General features: G+C 40.2%; 2 protein-coding genes across 2 annotated transcripts in view; one reads left to right on the top strand and one right to left on the bottom strand.

Annotated features, from left to right (window-relative positions):
- Positions 1-423: 423 nt before the first annotated feature.
- Positions 424-9,552, top strand: LOC143125656 (CD151 antigen-like). Its single transcript, XM_076287327.1, has 8 exons — positions 424-631; positions 2,684-2,768; positions 3,186-3,377; positions 5,220-5,294; positions 6,905-7,009; positions 7,297-7,455; positions 7,630-7,716; positions 8,586-9,552. The coding sequence occupies exons 2-8, from the start codon at positions 2,685-2,687 to the stop codon at positions 8,643-8,645; spliced, it is 762 nt and encodes a 253-aa protein (XP_076143442.1). The 5' UTR covers positions 424-631; position 2,684; the 3' UTR covers positions 8,646-9,552.
- Positions 9,553-12,163: 2,611 nt separating this feature from the next.
- The window catches only part of LOC143125657 (uncharacterized), a 40,541-nt gene continuing 26,752 nt past the window's right edge, over positions 12,164-25,952 (bottom strand). Inside the window, exons 12-15 of the mRNA XM_076287328.1 lie at positions 18,206-18,624; positions 17,986-18,085; positions 13,174-13,456; positions 12,164-13,054 (exon numbers count right to left, since the gene is read on the bottom strand). Of these exons, the coding sequence (XP_076143443.1) occupies positions 12,975-13,054; positions 13,174-13,456; positions 17,986-18,085; positions 18,206-18,624 (882 nt within the window). The 3' untranslated portion in view covers positions 12,164-12,974. The remainder of the gene's footprint in view (positions 13,055-13,173; positions 13,457-17,985; positions 18,086-18,205; positions 18,625-25,952) is intronic.

Consider the following 25,952-nt stretch of genomic DNA (forward strand, 5'->3'; position numbering starts at 1 on the left):
AGAATGCCCCTGGAGCCAGTACCCTCCAAAATTATTTTTGGTGAAGTTGACTAAAAACAGGTATAAAACATAATATTTTGGTGATTTGTTGTAATCTCACAATGAGGACAAATCCCAATCTTCAAGGGAAGCAAATTTATTCTGCTAGGCATTGGCTAGGTTCACGGGCAGACGCATGCCCAACACAGTAAGCACAGGAGTGGTCAAGCCTGCTGACAAGGTAGCCGGGCATGTGTAAGTTCATGTTACGCTCACTCAAGAGTGTGGCAGGTTTAGCCAGGGGTCTTTTTTCCCTTTTTTTAATGATTCTTTTGGTACGTGACACAAGAGCCTATCCGAAGGCGGGCTTTGTTTTTATTCCCTTAGGGTCTTTGCCTCACCACAGTGCAATACCTCGTTCGTACACCAGACTAACACAGCCCCCCTCGGTTGACCAGAAGACAGGCACAGAGGTATACAGGGTGGAGCCTTTCCGACATTGTTGGATCTCTATGCAAACTACAGCGAAAACCCACTGAAACTGTTTTGATCGGAAACGTGTGGTCGACAGAAAGGATATCCCTGTCTTCTCTTTTAACTCTGCCTTTCCCACCCCAAATAAGGAAAAACTTTCTGAACGTCTCTGCAGCAGGTAGGATTGCTTTTCTTTCAACTCAGATAGGAATGTTACATTGTAACGTTAAGGCCAATAGTTACGTTAACAGGCCCTTGCGGTCGTTTGATAGGCAGTTTAGTCTAGTTTTTTTGGATTAATATAAATTAATTGTTCGCAATGTAAGTTAGTGTTCTGATACACGCGAACGTTATTTATCCGGGTCCCTCCATTCGATTCCACCGTAAATCTATCAACACTTCCTTTGTCTCGCGGCCGCTTAATCAACTCACCTTGCGGACCTGTGTAGCATAGCGTGCATGCCATTTGAGTTGATTGTTGATATTGAAATTACTGAAATGAATATTGCTATTGTTTGGATGGAATGTTACCCCATAACCGCCTAGGCTAGCGTATTCAATGTAGGAGTAAGACCCTACTGATCTGAGGGATATTGGTTTTGCAGTCTGGAACTGTTTTAGGCTACTTTGTTTAAACTTTAGGCTTGTATTTTTCTGTCATTTAGACTGCCATGCTAGACTGTTCTGTAGGCTAATGGTTTGGTTTGGGAAGGCCTGTCTGAGTTTTGTGAAGTGGCAGTGGGGTCATGTAACCTATAGGGAATTAAATTAACTATATTAAGGTAGGCTACATCCCGTTTGTGGTCACACATTTTGCTAAGAATTCAATATGGTTTTAGTTTTTTGCGTGTGTGTCAGCTGTTATGTGCCAAAGCTTATTCAGGTCAAGATCTTGACCTGACAGTGACTTTGTAAACACAAGTTTAATGAAGCATTCACACAATAAAACTGTTTGTTTTGAATTGACAGTCAAACAGCAGAGGAGGAGCATTTAACTAACACATAGGTGTGAGGCCTAGAGGCCAGATGGAAAAGACACTAAAAAGAGGTGAACAGCTTTAGAAAGGTCACTGAGTATAATCTGTACAGCCAAGAAAGCCTTTGCAGAATGTCTAGTTATTACCAAAAGCTCCGTATGGTTTATTATTGTGCCTCAGCTATGCTGTATGTAGGCTGTGGTTATGCTCATGCACCTGCATCTCCTACATGGACATATCTGAAGATACAATTACAAACATAATTGTTTATACAGTTAGAAAGGCATTGCTAAAAAACTGCTAATAAACGGCTAATAAATTGCATTTAATAAATGGAAGTGTAGGCATTTGAACTGCCACATCACTTATCATGTGTGACTATGACAGTGAGCTGAGGCCTAGTGATAAAATCTTAGAGAATGGCGCACGAGAGTTCAACCAGTATAGCTTTAATACCACCAATACTATAAAAATAAGGACATTAACAAATTAGTAGTCAGTTATAAAATAGCCTCTATGTCTAGGTTAAGGACCATACCAATCTTTCTGTTAGACAGTATCCACCTTGAAGGTACTACATTTGAATGAGCACCGATGTGAAAATGTGAACCCTGAAGGCTTTGTGGATCCACTGTCTGGCAACAGGGTGACTCATTCTGCCTGCCACTCCCCTGGTGCTCTGGGCATGAGTCAGGTAAATGGCAAACAGAGAAACCACACATGGACAAGTTCTTTATCTCATCTTAGAAAAGTAAACTGTCACTCACAAATTGAGTCAGGTCTAGACCATGGCTCTGATTTTTGTTAACGCGACACAATGGAAGAATTTATATCTATGCCCCAGTTAGTCAATAACTGACTAAAAATGTCATGATCTTACCCGATCAACAATAGTGCAACATTGAGCATTATGGGTGCATATTTTTCACATAGATCTCTGTTTCTCAAAGTCACCGAGTACTGTCTGTATGAAAAAAAATGAAAACAATTGGTTCTACCTAGCTTGAGTTGCTGCAGCTAACAGCTAGAGCAGCTAGACAGCTACAGTGTTACATTCTGGGGGCATGATTATGGCTGGAGTTCTCCTTTAATTTCCCATATTAAAAGTCAGTGTAGCATCAGAATGAGTTGCATTGATAATCTCAGATTTAGTTGCATTGTTGTATTCGTCAGGTTTCTAAAATTGATTTATTAGGAAGTTGCTTTCATCAAATTAAATTAATCTCTGGGTTTTATTTTGTCTTTTCTTTCAGCATGGGGGCTTATGATGAAAAGAAAGAAAAATGTGGCACAATCTGTCTAAAGTACTTGCTCTTCACCTTCAATTTCCTTTTTTGGGTGAGTGTGGTCACTTTATTTTCCAGTGAAGTTCTCAGCCCTTTGCATTCGCTCTACCTGAAAGCAAGGTTTTAGTATTCTAATCTTTGAATGAACTTCTGTGTTTGTGCCAGACTTCCAGTACATACAAGACATTTTTGTACAACATTCATGAAAAGATGGGAAATATGAGGCTTATTAAGACAGTATGTGAAATATGAGGCTTATTTAGACAGTACATGTGATGAATTTAGTTAATCTGATTTAACATTTATATTCAAATCTTTTACCATTAACTTGTGATATCTCTTTGAAATGGTAATTTATTTCATTCAGATGTATGATAAATCATGTTGTAAGAAAGTAATCCTTACGGTTATAGATAATATGCAGCTTTAGTTATGGGCAATGAGGATGTGATTTGTTGTCCACTACCAGCTGGCCGGGGGTGCGGTGATGGCAGTAGGGATATGGACAGTGGCAGAGAAGAGTGACTACATCAGCCTGCTCTCATCCAGGATCTATGCTGTCTCGGCCTACATTCTCATTGTGGCAGGGATCATTGTCATGATTACAGGCGTCCTGGGATGCTGTGCGACCTTCAAAGAACAGAAAGGGCTCCTGAGGATGGTGAGACAGACATACACACAGACACACACACACACACGTGTGCACGCTCGCATACACACACACACACACACACACACACACACACACATCCATATTATTGAATGACAGCTGGATGGGCTTGACCAATGATAAAGTTAGCTGATATTAAACTTAAATTCTGCAATGGAACTCAAGCACACAAGCTACCACAAGCACAACTTATGTAGTCATTCAGCACCTAGCCCTGATGATGACAGAATTTCTGATGACCCAGTTATTGTAAGACCACAATGTAACTTACATTCATTGTCCATCTACAGCTGAGAAGGTGGGTCAATGTTAGACCTTGTGTAACTGATAAATGCAGCTTTTTTGTGATCCAGATAACCTAACCAAGATGTCAGAGGGTAGTCTTTGACATGATGAATATATTGCTGACATCATAAATGTTGTTTGAAGTAATGTAGAATAATTAAAATACAGTGATAATGAATATACGCTGCTGTTGAGTTTGGAATCAGCAAAACACATTTTCCCAAAGAAGTCCTACAGTGTTTGCTTTCAATCCATCATCAAATGTGGTACAAAATAAATAGAAAATATTGTCAAGGCATTGGACAAACAAATATATGATTTCAGCATTAAATAAGTTTTTTTTTTTCATTTTGGAAGTCATGTGACTGTTTTGCCTCCATCAAAAGTGTTCATAATGCATTGATTAGTTATCACGTCTGTTCATTGTGATTTCTTGTTGGAATGTGTGAAGCACTTTTCAGCGTGCATTTGGACTGAGCATAGAGATTAGCTCCTTTAGGCATCCCTGATACTCCCTCTTGTCAGGGTCAGAGGGCAAATAAACTGGATCAGTCACTGACATTCTATCAGTCCTAGAATGTAAACTGATTAATGTGACTAAATTACTATGCCTAAATAATACATGTAATTACCAATATACAGCAATTCCACATGTTAACCATTCAGCAACCATTTCGAGACAACCCAAATCGAGGCTTTTGGTGATCTATGGAATGCATGTGGTAACGTGTGAATGGGACAGATATCTTGAATATCAAATTCCTTAGAGCTAAAACAATGGACTTGTGTGTGAATGTGTGAAAGAATGTGGAGAAAAATGCTGGAAGGCACCTCAGTGCTTGCGGAGAAAGTGAAAAATCCCAGAACAAACCACAGCTAGAATAATGACAAGCCCCTAAGAGAGAATCACTCAAATAAAGAGTGAAACATGAGATGATAGATCTGTTTAACTGTAGGCAGGCAATCAGTCTGTGCTGTCTTAGCTGCTGCCTGTAGTACATATTGTGGAAGGATTTGTTTAATTTCAATCTCCTTGAGAGGAGCTAGATTGTCCTAATCTTATCAGTCAACTGTGGTGTAGTCTTATGTCTGTGAAATTTGAACTGCTGTAGGCACAGTGGTAGGGAGGTCATGTAATCAAGGGCATGTCCATGCTCGTGGTGGTATGCGTCTGCAGTGTGTCTGAAGGCTTCCATTTTAATGCTGCTCAAACAGGTGTTGTGGCCGGCCAGAGTGAGAGCCCCGCTCAGATGTGATTTATTTGGGCTGGGCTGAGGCAGGGCCGTAATCCCATTAGAGGCACTGACTCATCTTTATGTTTCCTGTGCAGGATCTTGGCATGATGGCAACTGGCCAGTCTTGCATTAGCTCTGACTTGCTCAGTTATACTGAAGCAACATTGCTTTTTGATCAAAAAATCAGGATGTCTTATAGGAAGAGTCAAAGAATTGTTATTTTGTGCATTGTTTTATTTAAACATGGAGATGAGTGTTTTGAGTGTTTGTTCTAACATGATCATTCTTACTTCTTGTTGTCTTCCCAATTTAGTATTTTGTTTTGTTGCTGTTCATCTTCCTGCTGGAAGTCCTTGCTGGAGTTTTGGCATATGTCTACTACCAACAGGTATGTGCTTGTGTCTCGTGTACTATAATTAGTGAAACAAATCATTGTGCATTTTATGTCAGAAGGGAAGGGAGAATATAGAATTAGAGGCAAGCAGATAAATTCCTACATGCATCAGGATTAAACATACATCAGGCAAACTGGCATACCCTCAAATATGTAGCCTATATGGGATTGTGGACATTGGAGAGAGCCAGCTCTGTGTGTTAATAATGTTACTATTATAAGGATGAGCAGAACTATGAATCAGAAAATGGTATCAATGACAGATTCATTTACAGGCACATAATATGTATATGATGCATCATCAGCAGATTTTTTCTTTGAACTAATAAGTGAATATAATCATACTTTGCACTATTAAACAAAGCATTATGTTGCTACATTCATCCATTCACTTCCACCAGCAAACTATATTACTGAAGTGAATGGATTTCAGACAGATCAGTATTACTCAATCAAGACAAAACCATGATCACAGATATTAAAAATAAGTCAACTCTGTCCCTGCAGCCTGTCTCATGTATGTCAAGTATTTGAATGAATTGTAGAAAAACCCATTTAGACCTTGTCATGATGACACCCCCTGCTGGAGAAATACAGAAGTGCACTGTATTCTTGTGACACCCCTGTTCAACTGGTCTGTTGTGCATTTGCCTTGCCCACTAAAGCTGATGATGCGCAAGGCAACTTCTTCCATGCCATGTACTTCTGCAATGTTCTTGAGTGTTGTTGGGGCACATTCCCAAATTTTAATCATCAACATTAATCATCAGAAGGCAAATCTGAATCATCCAATCAGAGCACATGGAACCAATCATGTGGTTGCCCAGCAACATCGCTCAAAATGGTGCCCTACTGTCGATAGGTATTCAAAACCCAACTTATAATGTTAACGATAAAAGAAATCATATTGATGTCATGACAACTTGCTTTTGCTGTAATTCCATGGAGAACCACAAATTGCTTTACGGAAAATACATAAACCTTCTCAGTTGACATGGCTCTTTGGAGGTTGTCTTTGCTGGTTTGGAAACAAATCCACATGTACTGAGTCCAGGGTGAAGGGGGTGAGACATGAGTGGTATTTACGACAGTTTGTGTAAAATTCAAATTCTGCACAACTATAGGTGTACCCTGGAAATCCAGAGTTCTCGCAAGAGCTAAATTTGAATTTGCTCAGCGAGTAACTCTGGCGATGAGTAATGATGCTCATTAGCTATACCCATGAAACCGAGCTGCACCAATCACATTGGTGTATCTGATAGGCAGGCCAGAGGCGAGCTAAACAGATGATGACAGCGTTGCAGTGTCGAAGTCCGGAAACATTGGTTGTAGTATTATCCAATTGCGTGCAGTGATATTTTCAAATGCATGCTTGGTGCCGCCCCCTCGAGTTGGGCCATTTTTATTACTCGTAGCCAGACCCTTAATCTTTCTGATTGGGTCTGGTCCTCCAGGCTACTATAGGGGGAGCCAGTAGCCAAAAAAACTGCATTCAATACCTTTAAATCTGTGCAGTGAGTGAGTGAGTTGAAACTAGAGTGTGAATAAGTATCTGACTATAACCTCTAAACTTTTAACCTTTAACTATAACCTTTATTCCACAGTTGAATGCAGAGTTAAAGGAGAACCTGAGAGAGACCATGGTCCAGAAGTACCAACAAAAAAATGAGGAGCACATCACTAAAGCTGTGGATAAACTACAGCAGGAGGTGAGCAAGAGAGGGTAGCTAATGCAACTTTGAGAATTCTGTTAGCCAAGTAGAAATGGCATGACATTGGAGAAAATTTAATAAATGTCAGTGGATGCAGCATTATAGAATAAGGATGCGTAATGGCTGCTGTCACACAGGTGGGTGTGACACATTGGTGGTGGTTAGTGAGTTTCCCCCTTCACTGTAAAGCACTTTGGGTGCCATGAAAACATTATAGAAATGCATTTTGTTGTTGCTGTTGCTGTTGCATGGGTTGCATGAACACCCTCTCTGTGTGGTTACAGTTCAAATGCTGTGGCAGCAACAGTTCCTCAGACTGGAGTTCCAGTGCGTGGGTCCGCTCTGGTGAGGCAAATGGGCGATTGGTGCCTGACAGTTGCTGCAAAACCATGACCGTAGAGTGCGGGAAGAGAGACCATCCCTCAAATATTTATAAGGTCGAGGTAAGACTGAAATATGAAAGTCATTTGTGTGGGTTTAGTCTAGGCAAATCACTGAGACTGCAATAACACTGAGCACGGCATGGATAGAAACAGAAATAGTAATATAGTTGTTACACCAGTTCCATACTAAAAGACTGCCTGACATGCCATAGCATCTGCATTATCTGTCTGAAGGGCGGATGTATAACAAAGCTGGAGAACTTTATCCTGGACCACCTAAAGATCATAGGTGCTGTTGGAGTTGGCATCGCATGTGTACAAGTAAGTGTCACTGTGGTAGCCAGCAGTTCCCATGGAGATTACATCTCAAGTATAAAAAGCTTATGTTGTTATTACAGGGTTGGCTGACTATGAGTGTTTGCTTATTATTTATTATTCTTATTATGTTTGCTCAAATCATTGCAGCTATGTCTATTATAATTTAGTCTCTTGTCAGACATGACTATTGGCAATAACAGGTATAGGGCCCTGAGTTAAATGGTGGATAAAGTGCAAAGTTTAGAGTCTAACTAAAGCTAATTTAAAACGCCTAAATCTATTTCCTAGTTAAAAGGTTCTCTAAGCACGGTTGGGTAACATCACTTCTGTTAATGTTTCAAACAAAACAGAGAGCTAGCTCGCCCCTCCCTCCCCCTTCCTACCGTGCAATTGAAACTGACATGAACGTGCATCTCGTCAGCGATTGGCGGGAACAGTTATATATGTTATGTTTCACGGTCCAGGCTGTTTTTGTAGACGTTTTTGGAGCCTGGGTTGTCCACAGAGACCGGGTTTTTTTACAGTATTCAGGGGACAGGCAACTAGCAGATTGTGAGGAGATGTTTGCTGTATGAGACAGAAATATTTTATCTTAGAAACCATGTACCATGACTTAGCACCTTTAATATCATGAGCAAGATCCATCCTATGCACAAACATCAGCGGATCAGCTAAATGCTCCCACATGCCACAGCTTTATTTGATGCGCTAGACACTTTGCTCATTGAGTGACTTTGCACTTTGCTCATCATTTACATTAGGGCCCCAAGTGTTTAACATTGGATCACAAAGAGTTTTTTGAACATGTGCATTCTGGCTTACTCATTTCTTTCTTTTCTCTCTCTCTCTCTCTCTCTCTCTCTCTCTGACAGATAATAGGTATGATATTCACATGCTGTCTGTACCGAAGTCTGAAGGCAGAGCCATACTGAGGGTGATGAGGTACAGCATGTAGAGGGATATTTCACTGAGCAGCATTTCACATTAAATAATGTTAGCATTTTATTGACTACTATGCCTTATAGTTGGAGGTAAGGAAGAAGAATATTAACATGATATTGTTTTTAAAAGATTTTGTTATTGTAATTGTGATGCATATCCTATTAGAGCCCATTCTGCTAAATATTATGAGCTAAAAGCACTGCAGTTTATCATTTCACAGCATCCTAGGCCTATAGCAAACTGAAGATACTGCTTTGGAGCACTCTAACTTGTTAATGTACTGTATATGTTGTGTTGAGGTACTTGTGGCAACAAAACAGGTACTTGTTAGTTAATGTAGTGTAAAATCGCTCACAACTCACATATTCACAAACAATTCTGTGGTCAAATACAGCATGCTTTCACAGGACCTAAGCTGAACTGCCTTAAATTACTAGCTCCTTTAAACCATGACATGATCCAGACTATGCAAGCTTTTCAAACACTGATTTCAATGTTATTATTACTGGTGTTTTGGCACTGTTTGAACATTTCTGTAATCAAAATGAGCTTTTGTATATTCAGGATTTAACTGACTGAAGTGCCAACTCTGCTGTATTCTCACATTTTTTTAACGTTGTCAAGGGATACCTTCAAACCAAAGTTTTGAAAATGATTAAGCCTTTATCTGCCACCGTGGTCAATGTCAGTCTTTTTTCCTGTCCTCACTGTATATTTTATTTTTGTTATTTTATGTTACCATTTTAGCAGAAATGAAGTTTGATGTATGTATGTATTTATCATAATAATATGACCCAACATTAAACTTTCATAATACAAGGCTCATTCTCAATCACATGTCCCAGTCTTTTTATGTGTATAATGTATGGAACCAAAATAAATGTATTCTTTAAACTATTCAATTTGCACCAAGCGTGTTTGATATAACAAAGTACAGAGGACAATTTCACTCAGTTATTCCATATTATGTAATATAGGCCTACAAGAAATGTGGTAGCACAGTGGTTAGAGAAGTGAGCTCTGACCCCAAGGATCGTTGGTTCAAATCCAGGCTCAGCGCAACATTTCATATACAGTTCCAATTCTATGAGCCCACCTGAACAGCTGTTTTAACGTTGCCAGCTGTTGTTTTTTTTTTTTTTTACTCTGTAATGAACTGCAAGAACTGACAGTGTGAAAGGTTGCTAGGTAACTATAAACAAACTCAAAGATCATAATTCTTGATTTCGCTTGCAAACTGATGGTTTTATGCGTTTACTAAACAAAGATTATGGAAATTAAACACCACTTTTCCATCAAAAAGCTTGTTGTAAAAGGCATAACTTGTTAGATTTAAGAACTAGGTTCGCTAGCTCTGTGTGTTATGAGCAAAGAGTCTTTGGTTATGAGTCCCATAGAACAACACTGCCATCTACTGGATTAGAAAGTGTCAGCAGGCTACTTGTGGATCTGGGTGGCTTCTCTGCGCAAAGTTTGTCTCAAAAATATGTGATCCACAAATGCTGATCCACAAATGCAATCCGCCGAAAACGAAAACTGTGTGTGCTGGTGATCCACAAATGCAAAATTAGATTTCACAAAGGCAATTTTCAGTTTTACAAATGCCATTTCATTTACAAATATAGCTGCAAGCAGCAATGCGGGGGCCTAGCAGTGCGCTATAGCAGGAATGGCGTTGCCATGGCATGAGCAAGCACTCACAGCAAGAGGCTAAATTACACCAATGTCCTTGTGTGTTCTCACAATCAGCTACCATGTCCGTCTACCAAGTTTGGACTTCATACACCAAAGTGTTGCTGAGATGTGAGCTCACTTTCTTTATTACAGGACCCCTAGAGGCCAAATGAGACCACTTTTCTTTGCATGTCCTCACAATCAGCTATGTCCCTGTATCAAGTTTGGACTTCATACATCGAAGCGTTGCTGAGATATGAGCCCACTTCCTGTATTACAGCGCCCCCTATAGAGGCCAAATGATGCCAATTTCCTACTGTGTCCTCACAATCAGATACGAATTCCCTGTACCCAATTTGGACTTGATACATTAAAGCGTCTCCGAGATGTTAGCCCACTTCCTTTTTTGCGGCTTCATCGCCATATTTGATTGGCTGTCATGAGCCAAAAAAGTGGAATTTGAAAAATCTGACAAGTATCGTTTGTGCGGCTCAGTCTGAAGATCATCTCCGCCAAGTTCTGTGAAAATCAGATGAAATTTGTGACCACTGAAACTTTCTGTAGAGTTTGGACCAAATCCAATATGGCGGAAAGTGACGAGATAGGGGTCGATGAACTCGGGATGGTCCAAGGATTCAGACGCTACCTCAATTCTGAAAATCAGACAAAAGAGTCAAGGATCACGCGCATGAACGCATGTCCAGCATTGGACTGGTGGTGACGCTAGAGTGTTCAATGTATATGCATAAAAATTGCTGTGAGTGATTGGGACAGTGTCCTGACTAATGGTATCGAGTTTTGTTATGTTAACTCAAAGTGCCACGGAGATGTTAGTCCACTTCCTGTTTGGTGGCTTCATTGCCATATTTGATTGGCTGTCAAGGGCAAACAAAAATGAAATTGAAAAATCTGACAAGTATCTTTTGTGCGGCTCGGGCAGAAGATCATCTCCGCCAAGTTCCCTGAAAATCAGATGAAATTTGTGACCGCTGAAACTTTTTGTAGAGTTTGGACTAAATCCAATATGGCGGAGGTCCAATATGGCAAAAAGTGACGTAATAGGGGTCATTGAACTTAGGGCGGTCCAGGGATTCCAACGGTGCCTGATATGTGAAAATCGGACGCACCGTTCAATGGTCACATGCGTGAATGCAATCCAGGTTCGACCCATTGGTGGCGCTACAGTGTTGGGCATAGAGTTCTGTAAATTGGTGAGAGTGATCATGGGACAGTGCTAAATCAGTGTGCCAAATTTCATAACTTTAGACCCAGCGGTTCAATTTTCAGCCAGATTTTGACCTGTTGGTGGCGCTAGATGGCTGGGTTTAGAGGTCCGTAAATGAGTGTGAGCAGTCAGTGGAGTGTCCCGAAACTTTCTGCCAAAAAATCTGCACTTTTTAGCCAGGCGTTCTATGGGCTACCATAGACTCCAATGGCGGAAGTATAATAATAATAGGAAAAGCTAGTAACTCAATGGGTGCCTTCGCTGCTAGGCCCCCAAATACACATCTACAATTGTGAAAACCAATTTACAAGTTACAAATATGATTTTTTTAATTTGTGGATGTCAAAACACGAATGCAAGTCAAGAAATATTTGTGGATGTCGCCATCTACTGGATTGCGATTTCTGTGTGCCGGTGAATTGAAGTATTTACGTGTGGATTTGTGTGACTTTCATGTGAAGAACGTCTCAAAAACACGTAACTTTGGAAAGCGAAGAATGCATGTGCTGGTGATCCACAAATGCAGATTCACATTTCACAAATGAAATTTTCGGTTTTACAAATGGCATTTTATTTACAAATGCACATCTATATTTGTAAAAATCAATATACGAGTTACAAATATGATTTTTTTATTTGTACATATCAAAACACACATGCAAATAAAGAAATATTTGTGGATCCCCCTCTGCGCATATACAAATATTATTGAGACAAATTTAGCTCCATAGTTATTCATTCAAGAATTAGAGGTGTAAAGGTACACATTTTCACACACTGAACTATTTAGGTACAGGACATCAGGTTCAATACAGATGTGTACTGAATGCAGTCTTAAAAACAGTAATCAACAGTATAGGCTTTTTTGCGCGCAGACCATGTTTCAAATTCGAGTTCCCACACCTTTCGAGTTCCCACACCTTTAGTTAATTCATGCCAAAAAACATTTGGCATGAACACTACATGAACAACATTTTCAAAACACTATTTCTATATGTGCTGAGCATCAGTAATATTGTCAGTAAATGTTAGGCTAGGAGTACTTAGAGGATTACTGTACTGAAAATTAACTAAACCATGACTTCAACACAAGGTACGTACTTAATCGCGACTTTTGTGCACTGTTACACCCCTATCGTGATATACAGTCCTTGATCATAGTGAAAGGTTGTTGATATTTCAGTTCAAACAGCCAATCAAACACCAAGCTCCCCTTGCCCCTGAAGCAACATTGCTGGTTGCTGTTTGTTTCCTATTTACAGAGCAAGGACTATGAATGGGCAGTATTATTTTCTATATAATTACTTGATTTAAATACACACTGGATAAGTAAGAGAATAAGAGGTGTGAGTTCAGTAAGTGAATAAGTGAAGTGAGTCTGTTGTTTTGTCTGCAGGGGTGAATCTTGATTGCTCTTCTATCAGTGGAGAAGACACAGGAAGACCATGTGAAAGACCACTATGATCACTCCTGCAGCCAAGCTGGAAGTCCTTTTTGAAGCTGTGGCAGGAAAGAATCAGAGATACATGTGAGTGGCCAGTGTCAAATTATTGTCCCCTCTGTTCTGTATGGATGATGTCATAATAATGTATGGAACTCTGTTCTGTGCAGGACTTCACCTGAGGATGCTGTAGTGTTTGCTGCGGTTGTAGCAACAGTAGTAGTAGTAGGAGTAGTAGTGGGAGTAGTAGTGGTGGTGGTCAGTGGGGTGGTTGTTATAGGGACTGTGGTTGTTGCTGGTACTTCTCTATCCAGAAGGAGGACTGGCCCAGAGCGCACAGTATATTCACTGGACAGGATCGAGGTCACTAGAACATTCGGATCAACAGGATCACATGGCCCTGGGCACTTATCAGTAGCCTGCGTGGTTACGCAAAGGCTCACTGTACATTCGACATACATCTTTAGGAAGAGACACAAAAATATCAAGTCAACATCAGATATGCACAATGGTAGATTACAAAAACATAATCTGTACCAAGTATCTTTGACTATGCAGAGGTGTAAAAGTCCAGCTTCAGAAAGTAAAAGTCATGCTCCAACCATTCAACAAACCAGGTGATTCAAATTGGCACAACTCCTCAGCCAGGTAGATGACCTAATTAGTGAAATCACCTGTGTTAAGTGCACAGATAGAACCAATACATGGTAGGACTTTTACTTTCTGAAGCCGTACTTGACTGTGACTATGGGCCCTAGTTTAAAAGGCAGGCAAAGAACAGCTACTATACGATTTTATCCCTGAATCAATCAGAGCCGACAAACTTTTGACTCCGGCTGCATTCCTGTACGATATGTTATGAAGCAGGCTCAGGATGCCAGATTTCAGTAGAAGACATAATAATCAGCATTCCAGCTCCGATCTGATTGGATTTCTGGCATGTCAGATTTTTTTGTCAGATGTCTTGCAGAATGAGCAGTCGAATATACAGTTTGAACACCGCAAAAGCATCCATTTGAAGCATACTGTTTACCGTATGTGAGATCGCATTTTTCTACTTATGCATTACATATTTTAATACTCCATTCAGCTAAGGTGTGGTAAAGAAGGCTTTATTGGGTTACACTTTACTTGACAGTATCAACATAAGAGTGACATGACACTAAGTGAATTAAGTGACATTCGGTTTTTGTCATAAGTTAGGTTAGCAAAAATGACTGGCATTAATATAAAGAGATAATGTTGTTCACATACTTCAGTAAAAATGTTCTCTGTTTCAAAAAAATACTATGAAATCACCTGATAACAACCATACATCTACAGTATACTCCAGAATTAGCACCTTTCACCTCACTGTGTGTTCACTGTGTGCTGAGTGTGCTTCACTAATTCACGGATTGGGATAAATGCAAAGACCAAATTTCCCTCACAGGATCAAAAGGCTATATATACTTATACTTTGGTGAAGTTGACTAAAAACAGGCTAATAAGCACATGTTATTCTAAAGAGTTACGAAGAACTTTAATCTATCAGTACAGTAGGCAAATTTCCATGATCATCCAATCAGACAACATGGAACAAGTTATGCGGTTGCCCAGCAACATTGCTCAAAAAGTGCTCATCACCTTAATAGTACCTTGCTATGTACATGTAGACTTGTAGAATTTATCTTTATTATTTGTCTTTTGTGGTATTCATCCTCATAATCATTGACTGCTGTTAGTGTACTATAGCCGACTCTCCATAGGCTACCACAATGACATCACTATGGGAAGAGCTTTAGTCATGTTATCCCTAAGCTCTAGGATTCACTTCCATGCTACCTTGGTATCATGAAAGTTACTTTTTAAGTATTTTTTATCATTAGTTCTTCTTCTTCTTCTTCTTGTTCTTACTATTATTATCATTATAATATATACTGCTCAAAAAAACACTTACAGTTTTCCACAATTGTTAAAACACATTTTTTGAAACCTTCCACCCTTTTCTCCATTCTCAAACTACATTCACAGAATGTCTGACAGTTCTTGCAAAATAAAACACTCGCCTCAAAAGTTTTACTTGTGCTCAGAACCAAACAGTGTCAGAGTACCGATCCAGTGTTCCCTTCATTTTTTTGAGCAGTATATTATAGGCCTTTATTACACGGCTCTTCAGAGTGCTGCAGAAAGTTCCATTCACACGAATGGGCCTTCCCAATGTTCGGAGGTCTGTTAAGTAAGGGATATTGTCAAGATCGTCCACTGCACGTCGGGGTTCTGTTCTCCCTGTCGGGACTTATTTTCTGATAATTAGGGGAGACCGGAGCTGGTTGGAACACTTTCCACTCTCGGTTATATTTCTCCGTCTTACAATGCATTGAAATGGTCAAATTGTGATTAACTGAAAGCTTGGGATCTCAGCTACAAAATGTATACATTCAATGTCAACAAATGATCCCTTGTTTTGAGTTATTTATGATTAAAGTGGTGTTGTGCATGTGTGCCAACCTGCCCCATGCACGGGGTTGGTTGGCACATGTAGTCGGGGTTGGTTGGAACACCTATGTTATAGTCCTTTGCAGTACTCCTTTTGGTTTTGTTTGAAGTGCTCATCTATATCACTGCCTGTAGGGCTTTGCTGATGTCTTTCCTGTGTGTTTTTCTTCAGTAGGACCCACTGTCAAGACCAATTTGGTCCCTACCGATTTTTTTTAACTTCAAATGTTTAAAAATGTCTGAAATGCTTCCAAATGTAAAACTATGTTTAGTAATTACAATAACAATGTTAAAATAAAGATTGATGATGTTTTTATGCATAAAATACAAAGTTTATAGATTTGTCACAAAATGTGCCAACCAACCCCAAAATCAGTGTGCCAACCTGCCCCGCCAACATTAGGTCAAACTTTTTGGCACAAATGCTGTTAGCCTGGTAATATAAGTCACCTCAGGTTTTCAAACTTCATTTTAAATTATAGATGAGTCCCCTAGCAATCAATTATAATCCATCTTTTTTTATATCCCTAACTATTACCCTTCTAGGATGTATTTAGTAGGAGGTGCATATTCTAAGTTTTGACACTACAAAATTAAAAAGTTGTTCTCACCTAAAGGGTTAATAACCTGGAGACCAGTTACATACGTGAGTTTATGGCCGTCAGTTTAGTGTTGGAATTTTGTTGCAGCTCCCTCTAGTAGCCTGGATATTAACAGTGTTTCAACCTGTCCCTGTTCCAACCAGCCCCGGTCTCCCCCGGTGGACAATACAATCATTCCTTACATATTATATTATCTGACCTCCCTCAGAACATAATCAACTTCTTTGGAAGTTGCCATGTCAACTGCATGGAATGCAGCTATGCAACAGTAGCATAGCCAGGTATTGTCATTTGGGTGCGCCTATAAGGTATAAGGTGTGCAAAACAAATAGTTACCTGTTGATTAACCATAACAGCAAAGATTCTATAGTTAACTTTATCAACCGTCTCTGATAACAGCTTTGGCCCATTCCAGAATTGCGAATACATATCAAGTAAAGAAAAAATATATTTTCCCATTTGTTTCATTTAACTTTTTATTCTCATAGAACACTTTAAATGTAACACTTTCAGCATGTACTGTAAGCCACTAAGCTAGAGACTGTTTGTTTTGGAGTTATAAAACAAAGCTCACTCATTCCATCTGGATCACTTTTACTTAATGCTTCTTGAACAACTCTGTGCTAAGCATAAAGGTTCTGCTGGTATTGGGTATATCAATGCCCCATCAATAAATAAAATGAACCAAGGTTACTGATGGATGGTGGGTTTCTCCATGATCTAGCACAGGGGACAGATGTGTCCATATAGCAGGTGGAATTTTCTCTTTGCTGGGATGGTTGTGACGCACAAAGCTTGTCTGTCACCCATACACACACCCACAAGGATTCCTCTATGCAGAGTCACCTGCTGCTGAGAGGATACTCTCTGAACTGCTTGAATGTCTGCTGACAACTATTTGCATACATGCACAGCAAAATCAGTGTGAATCCAACACTCATGAGATGAATGCACACTCAAGTGCTGTCTAACAAGCTGACTCATACATGGGATTTAAATCAACAACCTAGAGAGGTGCAAGTGGTTGCAGCTTCCTTATCACATTTGGGTCCAAGTGCACATGAAGAGACCCTTGTTCGAATCTGACCCAGGGTCATTTCTGGATCCCAGCTCTCTCTCCCATTTGCTTCCTGCCACTCTTCACTTTCCTATCAATGAACTAAGGTGAAATGCCCAAAAATATACTGTAGAAAAAGAAATTAGCAGCCCAGCTTAGTGTCACTGACTAATCAAGTAGCCTAGTATGCACATTTCATTTTTGAGTGCTGAAGAGTGCTGAATCAGCACCTGTCAAATTATGAAAACAACACCTCCTGAAATAATTTTCGGCTAAGAAGTTGCATCCGTGGTTAATGGTTGTGCTGAGGTTCTATTGGACTACCCTTTCAGTTGTCCACTAAACAAATCTCTGCATCATAATCTGGTCGAGCTGATGGTCATTGCCTCTGCATTTGGCATGCATTCTCCATACTGATATGGAGACTCACTATAACTGATTAGTGGCTCCTATTTACATTAGATCTATAGATTAGAATAAGTTATATTGCCTTACGCCTATGTGATCCTTATGGACTGGCATATAGGCCAACATATTCAAAAGTGAGAAATTTACAATAAATACATCTCGCTACCTTAGAATAATAAGGTTCTATCTGACATTTTTGTCAAAATGGAGTTATTTACATATTTTTATTCTTTGAACGTTTCTTAAGTTCAGATGAAGTGTTTCTTAAAGTTCTGTACATATTTGGACTTTATATCAAAAAGAACTTGTTCAATTTACCATGTAACTCTATGGAATTCTAAAACTTTGAAGCTCAATATCTCAGAACTACTCAAAACACAGATAGAACCTTATTATTCTAGGGTAGCGATCTGTTAGCAAACAAAATAGAAGTTCATTAACCTACCGTGTTCCCCACAGTTTGGATTTGAGCCAGGTTAAGTCGGTAGACCTTAATCGTCGGAGTTTGTATGAGGATTTCGAGACTTTTGTTGTCACGTTTACACCTGAGAGAGAGAGAGATTTCTTAATTTGTGTCACAAACGTTTGTTTTTTTGGGGGGTGAAAGGGGATTGAAAAGCAGGATGAAAGCAGAGAAAACATGGAACCACCACAAGGCTACTGACCCATTCTCTACAATAGGAGAAGCATCAGCAAAGTCCTCCGTCTCAGATTTTTTGCATCCACCCATGAGAAGCTGGGCCTGTGTCTTTGAGCTGTTGGAGAACACGTACAAGTCCAGCTCCTCCAGTCTGTTGACCTTATTCATCGCCACTCTAGCCTCCCTTGGAAACCTCCTAAACTGACCGATGCGGGTTAAATTGCCCAATGGACCTTCCCCTGGACGATGGAACTCCAACCAGAAGGACACCTTCCCAAACACCTTCTCCTCTATGGGAATGATGACCTTGTAGTGGGGGCCCTGAGCTTCCCTCCCTGCGATCCGGCAGGCCAGGGGCAGAATCAGCATAGGCCGCCGGGTGATGGGAGACGACACACCAGTGCTCCTCAGTGTGTTTGTGTACACCAACTCTGAACCAGAGTGCTTGGGAAAAGAATGACATTACTCAGTAAGCAGACACTTTAAAGGTAGCCTACACCATTGGTTCTCAAAGTGGGGCCCGCAGCACATTGTCAGGGGGTCCCTGACCAAGTTACGTTTGCTACAAAATATGAAATTGTCTTATATGGTAAAAAATGCTACAGTATCAGTATTTGGCAGCGGACTGCCAAATCTCGCGAAAATCACAAATTGCTTTATGGCACAGCGTCACACACATCTACAAGAGTAACAGCAGGGAATGTCTAATAAGGGGAGAACCTCCACTCTCGGGAAACTTCCGGTTTCTGAACTGGTTGCAGTTCCTCTTCTGGTTCCACATGAGGGCGCTCACGAATAAGTGCAAAATGAATGGAGGTCTATGGAGCTGTACCCCTCAAATCCACTTTTCTCTGGATATAATTTTTTGCCCAGAAATTTAAATGTTGCATGCGAAAGAGGATGCAGAGAAAATACAGACCGCTGAGTATTATATTTTTTGAGTCACTTATTTGTTCTAAAAAGCCTTTCAAAAGTGTCAATGACGTCATTCATTAGCAGAAAGCTAGTGTGTTGTGGGCAACAACGACTAACCTGTAAGAAATCGAAAGGACGTAAGTACTCGTTCATTCAACTTTTGACCTATAATCCATATTGAGCTTGCAGAAACCACAATCCAATCTTCGATTTTTCAACGACAACCAGGTGAAAGAGACACATTTAGCCGTCTAGCTCCATAGACCCCCATTGTTTTTGCACTGAGGGCAGCCGTGGCCCACTGGTTAGCACTCTGGACTTGTAACCGGAGGGTTGCCGGTTCGAGCCCCGACCAGTGGGCCGCGGCTGAAGTGCCCTTGAGCAAGGCACCTAACCCCTCACTGCTCCCCGAGCGCCGCCGTTGAAGCAGGCAGCTCACTGCGCCGGGATTAGTGCTTCACCTCACTGTGTGTTCACTGTGTGCTGTTTGTGTTTCACTAATTCACCGATTGGGTTAAATGCAGAGACCAAATTTTGGATTACTTATACTTATTCGTGATCGCCCCTAGCGGAACTACAACAGATTGCAGGTACAATAATAGGGAGTGATCCGGCTCTCTGTAAACGGGCTCTGGTAACAGTCAAGGGGGTAATCGAACATCCGGAAAGCGTACCCCCTATGGACGGTTCTGAGGCTAATAAGCTATCACCAACTGCTAGCATTCCATTGACCCCCATTCATTTTAGCGTGACTTTGACAGCGAATAACTTTACATCTGAAGCGTTTAAAGACTCGATTTGTCCATTGTTTATTTCTAAAGAAACATAACAATGTATGTGGTCAGGAGAAGCTCACAGGTAATCGGGGGGAAGTATGTGGGTGGACATGGAGGCATACAATCAAGGGAGAAGCCCACAGAGTCCATAAAAGCATCAGAACACAATGGCCCCTATCTTGCACCTGGCGCAAGGTGGCGCAAAGCGCAACACAAAGCTTATTCTTATCTTACACCCAGTCAGTGGTGGATTTTTTTTTACCTTTATAAAACCTTGCACCCAGCGTTGTGGTAATAAGGTGTGGTCTGGCTGGCGCATGATCCAAAAATCACTATCTTACACCCTCTTAAAATCATTATGCCACTAACCAAGAAAAACCTGATCTATAGCAAAAGGCGCATATAAAGCACAGCTGAACATCCGGTAAGCGTAACCCCTATGGGAAGCTCTGAGGTTAATAAGCCATCACCTGCCGCTAGCATTCCATTGACCCCTATTCATTTTGGTGTCACTTTGACAGCAAATAACTTTACATCTGAAGCGTTTAAAGACTCTATTTGTCCATTGTTTATTTCTAAAGAACAATGTATGAAACACTCCATTACCTTGTATCTCACATTATGGCCCCGAAGCAGCCGTTTTTGTAAAAATAGGCTAACAAGGATGTCATGCATGCGACCTTCTGTCGCAGTAGAAAAATTATTTAGTCAGGAGAAGTTCGCAGAGAATCGGGGGAAGTATGTGGGGGATGTGGAGGCATACAGTCAAGGGAGAAGCCCATAAAGAGTCCATGAAAGCATCAGAACACAATACTTCAACGTTTTGATGGATTGGCAGTAGCCTACTACTGTAGTAGGGGTAACAAGGTACAACGGGGTCATCCCTATGTTCCCAGGATCCTATGTGTGGTAGATAATGGGAACATGAAAAAGGGTCCTATGTTTCCAGGGTCCTATGTTCCTAGGGCCCTGACTTTCTAATGGATTTGTGCTTATTTCGTCAGACAAATAAAGATGAACAAAACTCACGAGACTCACGAAAGATGACACATGACTCACAGGAGATATCACAGAATTTTGTCTGCATTGGATATTACTTACATTTCCTTCCTATTCATTAAAATGAACATGATGACTGATGTTTAATAAAACATTGTAGGCATACATTTACTAAGTCATCATTATATCACATCAATTAAGTGTTTTCTGTAGGTGTGACATTGGTTTACACTACAGTAAAAAAAATCAACAAGTTGGCAAGAGCTAAAAAGAAGCAAAGGTACCCCGGGTGGGAGTATTTAACAGTAAATACTACTATGCAGAGGAGACCTTACGTAACAATACTATCAGAGGATGGGAGTGCAGAAACATAAGTACTAATCAAGTCTATTGAAGGAGATGGTGGTAGAAGGAGAAGGAGGTGGAATTAGAAGGAATAAGGGAAGTGCATGGTAAGTGCATGTCAAGTGTTTTAGATTGTTAGAAGTGTTAGGAGAGGAAAGAAAGAAGAAACCAAGAATGAGTTTAACATCCAATATATACAGTATATACCGTATATATATATCAGGGTGCGATTTGTGTAAAAACCAGAGGGGGGGATGATTTTGAATAAGTTTGTAAACCCCCCCCAAAAAAAAAAAAATGAACGAACGATTCATAGCCTAGTTATGTCATGGCTAATAATACCCTATATTATTTTTGCCACCTTTGTAACATTTTAGTTTTAGTTTACCGTGGTGTATGACTTTAAACAGCGAGTGTGCTTGGTATGATGATCAGCTCCTCTAATGCAGGGTAGGACTACGTTTTGACAAGCATACAAATTCACCTTGTTCTTGCCCCATCTGAAATGACTTCTCTACTTTTGCTGCCTCCATCCTTTCTGTATTTGTTGTGTAAAAAAACGTTGTATATGATGGCACTGAAGTCTTAAGTTAGTGAATTGGCTTACAGTGTTAGTTGGTAACCAAATAGCCTACACATTGCGCTACACGCTGCGTAGGCTACGTGCATTCTCTCTCCTGCTGATTTGCGTTCAGTAGCCAAGTGCGTAATATTACAAAAGTTGAAAAAATAAATGTGTTTATTGTAGCCTACAGAAAATAAATAGCCTATCATACTGTCAGTTAATTGCCTAGAGTGCAGTGAAGAGTTTTGAGAGTAAAGTTATAGGGCAACTTGAAGTTTTATGAAAATAATTTACGAACCAGAACATAAAGACCATGAAGCTTCTATTTCTTGCAGCTGTTTAAACACCCGCTAGATAGTTTAAATACCCACCAACATTCGTTTTTGCAGTACAGATTATTTCTAAAAGTTATTTGTCTACTACTGGCTGATTTATCAAACGAGTGCTTTCTCGTTCGTCCTCCGCAAACTACAGGTGTTTCGGTAGAGAGCCATTGAATAAGCGATGTCAAGCAATTTCTGTAACACTTTTTCTGACATTCAGCAAATATCTCCTCATTTAATGTAAGTTCCTTCGGACAATTCACCATATTCACACGGCGGCCATCTTGTTTTGACGTCATGCTCAGGGTGGGAAGTTCGAGTTCTTTACGGTTGTGTGTGTTGTGGATTGTATCAGTTACGAATATGTCTGCTGTGTGTGCCTGGGTGTAATTCCTACTACAAAAGACGTGAAAAAGACAAAACACGTTCGTTCCACCGGTTCCTGACAGACACCAGATTGAAGAGACAGTGGATTTCAAAAATTAGAAGAGACATCGGTACATTTTTCCAGGTAAGTGCATAATTATCTAGCTAGCCAACCGGTTAGCTTAACCCCAGGTTAATGTTAGTTATAAAGATAGCAACTGTGTAACGTTATCATGCTACTTGTTAGATCAAATGCAAACATGATGTCGTTTTATTTAAGTATGGTAACGTTACGATGATGCCTTGATAGAAATGCCACGTCTCAAGCAGTAAGCTTGTCTTTTGCTGACTTCAGGGAAAGCCCTGGTCACTGTATGTAGGCTAACTGCAGCTAACGGGCAGGCTGTTTGTTGTTCGTGGAGATTAACGTTACGTCCAACACAAAATTTTGTGCCAAACATTTCACTGAGCAGTGTTTTGTGCACCATGATGAGGCTGGAAAAACGTGCCTCCTGCTAGGAAGTGTCCTGTTCGCTTGGACAAAAACGACTCATAAAAGACCAATGCGAAATAGAGGGAGAGAGGTCAGTTAGTGAAAATTGTTTCACACGTCTCCTAATGTCATGTTTAACCTAGGTCTGTCACAAAGAGTTGATTTATTCAGTTGTGCAAGAACTAATGTTTTATTATTACATACACAGCAATGAACCTGCTGGAGAGACAGAAGATGCCAGTGTAAGCTTAGACCTGGCTGGAGTTGACACTGGGTAAGACACTTATAAAGTATTTCCTATGTCCATCTTGCAAAATATCACACAGCTGCTGCATAAGACATAGGCTATGTGTAGCAGCAGGGTATAACATGTAATCTCCATTAATGAAACAAATTCACTGTAGTAGGTTACATGGTATACTATACAACTTACGTGATACACATGCAGTTGGAACTGAACGTTTTTGATTTGTTATTGTCTCCTATAGTGCAGACCAAGTTGTTAAGCCAGCACCCCACTCTGACCATGACTATGCTGAACTCTCGGTCACTGGAAGAGCAGCTAGAAGCAGCACGGAAGGAGATCGCCCGCCTTACGCAGGAGAATACCATCCTCAAGGCATCCCGTTTCAGCTTGAAGCAAAAATGATTCAAAGTTCTTGACATTCTACACTGGATTTCGGGTGAATAATTATCCAACATGAAGTCTTTTTCTACAGTGTTGTTACTATAGTACTTTCTACAGTATTAGCAATACTTTGGACACAAACTCATACAGTAATTTATTTTCCTTGTGCATTAACATTGTGCTGATCTCTGTATTGTACAGTAAAAAATAAAAGGCGTCGATTTTCTATTTTCTTCTATTCTATACTTATATATTTTTTATAGGACTATGAGACACAGATCATTGTTCTTGTCCCTTCAGCCAATGGCAGAGGGCATGTTTTTTGCATCTTTTAGGCATGGAGTTATGTCAGTCATGACATTTCACATTCTTAACTGGAAATTAAATAAACTGAATAGATTCTAAAGCAACACAATGTATTTATTTTACTCGTAATGCATTTAAACTTTGGCTTTAATGTTGATGCTACATTAGCTTACAACATGGACATCAATAAGGTGAACACAGTAGCTACAGATGAAGAAATACATTTTTAATGATAAAGTTTATGTACATAACAATGGGGCTGTGGCCACTTAAGACAGCATCAAAGTGCACTCTCTCCAGATAGTAATCCTCCTGGCACATTACAAAAAAAAATTAAACAATTTTGCTCCTGTAAGAGCCATCTGTCCCATGACTTGTGAGTGATATTCATGGTCATGCTTGAAGGAAAAGGTTCTATCCACTGTTCTTCTCAGGTATGAGCAGTTTGACTCTTGGTTTGGGCATTTGATTTCAAGTAGGCCATGGCCATAATCTTTTTTTACTTAAGTGTGACAACTGTAGGTCTTGTTGGATTTGACCTTGTTTATTTTTAAGAGTGACAGGTTTGGGCCCTAGGCCTAATTCTCAAGAAGGGATGTGCCAAGTTTGGGGTAAGGAGGTCTTACATTTGGTTAGGGGGACTGATTTGTATCCTAATTTAGAGTAATGAGCAAGAGTATACAGGAGGCAACAAGGTGTGAGCAGTGCCCGAGACGTGCTTCACAGGCACAGCTGGTTTGTTGAATCCGCTGATCAATTCAACCTGAAAAAAAAAAGAAAATATGTAAAACTAGTTCATGGCTAAGTATTTATGCAAAGCCTGTTGCTCAGACCACACACAAAGTGTTAAGTTCATCTTGGGAAAAAATATATAGTATGCTAATTTGACATCATTAGCCTGTACCCTGTAAGCTGGCTCATTTTTAAACATACTGGGGTATGCCTTCGCCCTGACCCTGACAATATTGGCATTAGTCCCACCCTCCTTAACCCTGACTGAAAGCAGAACATAACTTGCATTATTAGACAACTTTGCCTTTGTTAAATCTCCGCGAAAATAAGCCAATAAAATGAAAGGATAAGCAGGGAGATAAATAAGCTACGACGTGGGTTGCACACAAAAAAACAAACTATAGCCTAGTTTGGTTAGGAAGACAGCCTGACCGGCTAACAGAGTATTCTACTGTGATACAAGAAGTTTACATCTTGAATCTGTCGGCAGTTTAAGGCTAACGATAACACTAGAAGCTACGTTACCTAGAGCTCAAAATTCAATAGTAGGCTATACCCACGTGAAACGGTCTCATGGCTACTAAAATCAGGCTGGTTTAAATGCAAGCCTGAGTTGTTCTGAACAGAAATGATAGACAAGGCCGTGCCTTTATACAGGTTTATCGGTGCAACCCAGTTAATAAAGTGGTATTAAGTTAGCAGTTAGCCATATCGTCTTACCTTTAACATCGTGGATATAACGTTAAATCCAGTTGCTGTATCCTTTTTTCTTAATTCATTTAGAGGTGCTGACCTGTTCATCTGTCCATGTTTCGATTTCTTGGCATGTCAAGGCTGGTAGATAGGTTACGTTTTTGGACCATCTTGCCATACGTAATTGGGCTAATCACAAACACCGGACAGCTGACAGTTTTTGAGCTATTATGTTTGGACTTCCCCAGAGGATTCCCACCCTGAGCATGACGTCATAGAAAGATGGCCGCCGTGTGAATATGGTGAATAGGCCTATGTCCTACTCTACGTGCAGTTGTCCTCCATCTCAGTTGCATCAGTTTTCTAATTTTAAAGGTTCTAAAACATTATTATGCTTCACTGAATCCTTCTCGTTTTCTTTCATTCGTCCAGCTAACTTTTCCATTGAACCTAGCCATTTATGATGGATTACACACTCGACATTCTGAAATGTCCTGCACGATCAAGGCCAAATTAAGTTATCACGCAGCCACTGTGTCAGCAGCATGAGTGCTGACGGTGACGGTGCGTTTCTGATGTCAGATTATTATGTAGGCTAGCCTACTAGACTGTTCTCACGTTGTAGCGCTTT

This window comes from Alosa pseudoharengus, unplaced genomic scaffold (genome assembly GCF_046254945.1).
Source record: "Alosa pseudoharengus isolate Yale_2024_CS ecotype anadromous, Long Island Sound unplaced genomic scaffold, YU_APseudo_1.1 YU_APseudo_1.1_scf_16, whole genome shotgun sequence".
In the NCBI taxonomy this organism is placed as follows: Eukaryota; Metazoa; Chordata; class Actinopteri; order Clupeiformes; family Clupeidae; genus Alosa; species Alosa pseudoharengus.

Excerpts from the sequence above, each read along its gene's own strand:
- LOC143125656 (XM_076287327.1), top strand. The coding sequence starts at position 2,685 with ATGGGGGCTTATGATGAAAAGAAAGAAAAATGTGGCACAATCTGTCTA. Across the intron at positions 7,010-7,296 it reads TGGATAAACTACAGCAGGAG|TTCAAATGCTGTGGCAGCAA; the intron begins GTGAGCAAGAGA and ends GTGTGGTTACAG. Across the intron at positions 7,456-7,629 it reads CAAATATTTATAAGGTCGAG|GGCGGATGTATAACAAAGCT; the intron begins GTAAGACTGAAA and ends ATCTGTCTGAAG.